This window comes from Harpegnathos saltator, unplaced genomic scaffold (genome assembly GCF_003227715.2).
Source record: "Harpegnathos saltator strain DR-91 unplaced genomic scaffold, Hsal_v8.6 scaffold255, whole genome shotgun sequence".
NCBI lineage: Eukaryota > Metazoa > Arthropoda > Insecta > Hymenoptera > Formicidae > Harpegnathos > Harpegnathos saltator.
Window position 1 is genome coordinate 2,242,483 of NW_020230045.1, and position 6,000 is coordinate 2,248,482.

A 6,000-nucleotide genomic window follows, 5' to 3' on the forward strand; every position below is an offset into this window, starting at 1 on the left:
AGCGTGCAAAATTAAGCCGATAAGAGCCATCACGGGACATTTGGCGCGACAATTGAATTCGCGGCGGCGTAACGATATTTCACGGAAAAACGACACGCGCGGACAAATTTTTCGGTCCTTGAAATATCGTTCACCCCATCGAGCCGACCCTTGAGAGCCAAAATTTAACGACTGTTAACAAATACTGCCGATATTAACCTTTCACCCTCATTTATCGGCGTAAATCGACGTAAATCGGAGTAAAAGCGGGGAAACATGATGCTGCCGCACGTTGGAGAGAAAAATTCGAACGCTCAGGTCGGCCATTATCAGTCGCGTTGAAAAACGGCCGGTCTCTTCTGCTTCGCAGCCGCGGGCCTCGCCACCTCCTCGAGCAATCGCTCCGGTCCCGGGGGTGGTCCCGGCAACCAAGAAGACGAAGACGTGGACCTGGTGGTCGACGGCGACGACGCCGCCGAGTTCGGCCCGGCGCAGTATTCCGAGGCGGACGTGGTGGCGCCGCGGATCGACGGCACGCTGCGGGAGCAGAAGGAACGGGACGCCCTTCGCGAGGCCGTCATCTCGCCGAACGCGCCGCACACCCCTCAGCAGCTGACGCCGGAGCAGCTGAGCGCGCAGGGCCTGGTCGAGGTGAAGCCGGAGCCGGGCGCCGCGACCCCCGTCGGCCAGCAGAACGACCCCGACGAGGGTGCCTCCGGCTCGCCCAGGAGAGACGGCGATACGCCGGTCGTGGAGGCTCTGCGGGGTCGCATTCGCGAGCTCGAGGCCGAGATGCGCGGCCAGCCCTTCAAGTGTCTCATTTGCATGGTGAGTCAGTCTCGCAGCGGGGATGTTCACACCTCGTGAGTCTCGACGTCGCGCGAGCTAATGCCGCGCGATGTGAGACACGCGATTAACTGACGACTGCACCTGCTTGTTTATCCGCGGCCGAATGAGAATTGTATAGGCTGGCTTTGCTCATCAAACTCGTATACACGAATTGATCCGCGTGGATCTGCGTCCACCAAGGTTCGTATTCGATCTCTGTCTAGACATCATTCTTGTTAGAAACTAGCAAAGTGGCGACACGCGTCTGTGATCCTCGGGGATGGGGAAGGAGGCGCTGGAGAGCAGCGTGTTCTTGCGCGGATTTTTATAAATAGATGGCGTAAAAGCGGAAGCATGTTAGAAACGCGCTCGACAACGAGAGGCCAAGGGGATGATGCGTGCACACAATTCGAGACAGATGGAAAGCGTCGCGGGGCGATTTTCAACCGCCAAGGCCCGTCAGATTAAAACAATGTCGCCGGTCCTTGTCGTCGCGAGTTATACACGCATTTCCGGCTTTATTTTTTAAGCGATGCGTGGAACGCGGTGGAATTAAAAAGCGTTGCTTCGTTAGCCGGAATTTTATGGGATAATGCATTGTGTTTATACGGGCGAATGAGGCAAATTTTATAATACCCAGCGTAAAATAAATAAAACGACCGCAATAATGAAAATTAGATTTCGAAAGGACTCGGGAAAAAAACGCGCTTTATTGGCCGAGCGTGACCGAACCGGATCGATTAACTTTCGAACGCTAATGCGCCGCGTGTCCGTAATCGAGTCACCGTAATCAGATCATCGTTATAGTCAACTCGGCGATTTCCAGAAAGCGGGGAAAAAATAACGGGCGGTAAAACGCCCGCGCGTTTGTCGCGCATCATTACGTGACGCTTGTGACGTTACATTATATTGTCCCTCGGCGTGTTTTATCCGTAGCCGAGAAAAAAAAAGAAACACGCTTAAGAGACAACGAATGCGCTCGCATGACTTGCGAATAATCGCAACGCGACGTGAAACCCGACGACGCAAAATCCGGTCGCGCGAGATCCGTTGCCCGAGACATTCGGGTCGCCGAATAAATTATCGTCGTTGTAACACGTCGACCGTGCGTGAAGTAAAGGTGCGAAGGTGCGTTTCGCGCTCGTCTGACAACCGCCGCGATATCGCGTCCATCCGACTTCGCGGACTTCATCGTGAGAAGCAGCGCGCGCTCGCGACCGCGGCAGTAAAACTCCTCGAGTGTATTGAACCGCGTTCGTTACCGGCCAGGATACAGGCAGTGGACGTAAGCGTCGATCCTGGGAGGAATGTCGCTGACGTAATGGCGGCTTGAATTCGTCTTATGAAACCCGCCGGGAGAGCGGCCGTTCAGACGTCTCGACCGGACTCTTGGACGAGGATCGTGTAACTTTTCCTTCTAACCTAACGGAGCGGATAGACGTGAAACGCCTCGTGTTTCTGTTGTTCGACAAGTCACACGATTGCCGAGGTCGTCGAGAGTTCACGAGAAGAAGCTGCTCGCGTTTTCTCGCGTTTCCTCTGACGAAGAAGTTACACGACCGCGAGACTGTTGAATCTAACCTAAGCCTAAACCTGGCGACCAACTCAAAAGCAAAGCAGAGACTTCGAGCATTGCTTGTACTTGTTGCTACTCCTTTGTACCGGCTTTCGTATTGTTTGTCAAAATAAGGTACCTGCGACCTGGGAGATAACAAACAAACGAGTGGGAGATGTTCCAAGTCCGGTGCGAAAAAGCATCACCTGCACCTCTCTCCTCTGATTGTTCGTAGCTCAAAGGGCCCGAAACCAGCAATTATGTGCGAAATTCGCCAAAGGAGTGCAACTTTGTCGTTTCCTGAAATTTATTTCGAAATACGCATTTCGAGAAACGAAATACAAAGGTCGAGTGCCGCCGTCACTTTGCTGTAAGAATCGCAGAGGCGGATTTTGAAAATGAAGTTCATCCGCGGCTTTCGAGGTGCAAACGATTCGGAAAGAGGTGCGGATAGACAGCGGCAATGTTCGCTTTTTTGTTCGAGTCAAGCGCCAGGTTCATATCGACACCCATCTTGTCGTTGTGAGCGTTATCGACCTCCGCACTTGTTGCGTCTTCGCGTTGTCCGCGAGAACCGGAACTTCCGATCGACTTGGTACATTTTGCCCGACACTGGACGGGATGTGCCCGAACACGCGCCCATCGACTGTTTCACCGGACGTGCTGGTTTCTTCTTTTCAGGAACAGTACAAGAAGCCAGTCACTTCGGTCTGCTGCTGGCACGTACACTGCGAGCAATGCTGGTTGCACACTCTGGTGAGTCTATTTTTTCACCTTCTCACGCTTACAAGCTTACGATAACGGCGCTCAGATTTTCCAAACTTACGATTGAAAATCTAATTTCAACATCGCACATGATGAAGAGCAAAAGGAATCAGGCAGTCTTATTAGCAATTGACACACCGGAACGTTGCTATTCGTCGGTCATTCGTGATTGAGAATTCCAGTTCAAAGATTGCTCTTCTAACCGCACGTCGCTAATTCGCCGATCGCCGATCGGCGAGTCTGTTTCGCAAATTACAAGCGCACATATTATCGAATTTCGCCTTCGTCCCCGATCGAAATCATCCCTTATCCCTCGCTGTTTTCTCGATTGTCGTCCCGCATCCAGTCTGGACGTCCGACGACGTCACCGGCCGCAAAAGCTGCCAAGAAACGACGTCTCTTGTCGGTGTTGCAGGGTGCGAAGAAGCTCTGTCCGCAATGCAACATGATAACGTCACCGTCCGATCTGCGACGTATCTACATGTGAGCCGACTCGACGTCGGAGAAGAATCGTGGGACGATCGGCCGTGGCAGCGAGCGGTCGTCGGCAAGCCACCCCCTCATCGCCACCGCCCAAGCCCCCGCAGCCCTCCCGCGGTCGCCCGTGTAAATACTTGTATATTTGTCTGCGTTCACGTAAATTAACTCCCTTAAGATTAACGTATACGTTTAATGCATCTTAGATATTAGTAAATTAACTCCCTTAGTCCACGCACACATACACACACACACACACACACACACACACACACACACACACACACACACACGTAAAGATCGCCACGTAATAAGCACCACGTCGCCAGCCCAGCATCACTTTGTCGCAGTCTTGCGCATCGACGACGACCACCTCCGCCATATTTAGTATTATTCCGCCACCCTCTTTTCGGTCGTCCTCTTTTCGGAAAGTGCGCGTGAAGCGCCCTCGTTTCGCGTTTATTGTCGAAGCCTGATCGAGCGATTCCGCACGATTTTGCCCCACAGTAATTTCTCTTACGTATCGATACCGCAGCGATCGCGCTCGTTTGCGAGATTGAGTTGTCGTCGAGATTCGACTCTTACTCGCGGATTACTCGCGGCTTACCGGAACTCGGTGAGTTTCTTCGGTCTCTGATTTCCGTCTCGGAATTTCCCGGTGAATCTTACATTTCGACGATTGATTGTTGGGTGATGAATTAATTCGTCTCTCTGTGTGTGCCTTAACGATGATTTTCGCGACGACGGTCTCTAACGGACTTCGCGGCTGTACTCGTTAGGTCGTTTATGAAATTCCGTTCGCGCATCAAATGATTGTTCATACGTTGTACCGTAAATCTTACACGTGTACGTCTGTCTGTATTCACTGTCGACGTTCGGCTACTTAATGAAGGTATCGCTTGTTAAAGACGTGTCAATACTGCGAAACGTAGGCGATTTCGATTTCCCACCGACGTGTATCTTCGTCGTCGTCGTCGTCGTCGTTGTTGTCGGTCGACCGCGCCGCACGCTCTTCTACAGTATCCTCGTTTCACAGACGAGATTACAGGATCTTAAGATTATGCGTAAGGACGACGCGAGAGAGAAAGCCGATCGCCCACGATCGTGGCTCTTGTTTTACGTCTCGAATAATTTACGTCGCACTTTCACGATTGCGTAACGAACTTTTCCCGTCGAGCGTTGCGTTCCTCAACGATCGGCTTTCGGCGCGTCGGCCGTATAATTACCGAGAAACTTTTAGATCATCGCAAAATCAGTCTCTCTCTCTCTCTCTCTCTCTCTCTCTCTCTCTCTCTCTCTCTCGCGCGCGCGCGATGCACCTTGCGAGCTACTGTAAATACACTAAACGGATCAAGAAGAGAAGTAAGTTCTCCGATCGCTGTTCTGTAATCGAAATAAAAACGATCATGGAATGTACAACTGTGTGTGCTGCGTCGCCTCCACTTATTTTCTCCCCGGACAAGCAAACGGCCATCTCTCCGTGTACTCCTGCGCCGCTGGTAGAGAGGCTTCTCGGCAGGTACGTGCGAGAATATTTTAGCGCATCGCTCTTCGACTGTTGTTTGGTCAAACGGGCTATGCAGTTTAACGTTCTCCCCGTCTAGACCATGAAGAGCTCTGAAGGAGATTACAAAAAATATCACGAGAGGCGAAAACATTCTTTTCTCCCAACATGAAATGAAAACGAGCACATCACGCATTAAATATCCCTCCGATTATTCTCGTGTTTCTTTATCTTTTAATCCACGCGGATATTCTCAGAAGAAATATGAATATGAATATCTTAAATCAGAGACGGGAGATGTCAGATGTACCATCCGTGATAAGTAATAAAATTGCGGATATTGATAAATCTCGATTGAGACCTCGATGCACAAGAGGACACTAGCTTTTTTCGTGCGGCGAATGCACGATTGAATTAAGAGCGAGTTCGAAAATGCTGAAAATGCAATTTGAGCAGACAATTCGGCGAGCGACAGCCTGGAGCGTCCTTTAGAATCGCGAACTACGACGAGTCGGAGATTATCAAGACGGACACCGGGACGAGCTAATTTTTCCAAGCCGAGGCTCCAGCCGGAAACGAAGCCGAGCCGCGTTCCAACGAGAGCGAGCTCGAGGGACCAACTCTTACAAATACACTGCAGCGCGCCGGAGCGGAGCGGCGAGAGAGCCGGAGGGCGGGCGAGTCCTGTAAATATCAAGCGTTTAATTTCCGCTCCTTATCTCCGCGCCGCTGCGAGGAAGCCTCTGATTAAAGCCCGGCTGGCCGAGGACGTCGAGAGGTCACGGCGCCGGGGGGTGGCGAGAGGTCACCGCGAAGGTGGCGTCGCGAGGAAAAAGGGTCAGGCAAAATGGCGCGTCAAGATACGGGAGCGAGCCCGGCGAGCCCAGGCGGG

At 52.0% G+C, this 6,000-nt stretch overlaps 1 protein-coding gene across 4 annotated transcripts in view; it reads left to right on the forward strand.

The window, feature by feature from the left end:
• Positions 1–5,327, forward strand: part of LOC105180973 (uncharacterized) — a 178,857-nt gene extending 173,530 nt beyond the window's left edge. For 3 of the 4 annotated variants that reach the window (XM_025299226.1, XM_019840413.2, XM_025299228.1), the window contains 3 exons: positions 350–807; positions 3,044–3,118; positions 3,474–5,327. In XM_025299226.1, coding sequence (XP_025155011.1) covers positions 350–807; positions 3,044–3,118; positions 3,474–3,614 — 674 coding nt within the window. In that variant the 3' untranslated portion in view covers positions 3,615–5,327. The remainder of the gene's footprint in view (positions 1–349; positions 808–3,043; positions 3,119–3,473) is intronic. The other variant, XM_025299227.1, reaches the window with a different exon arrangement.
• The last annotated feature ends 673 nt before the right edge of the window (positions 5,328–6,000 follow it).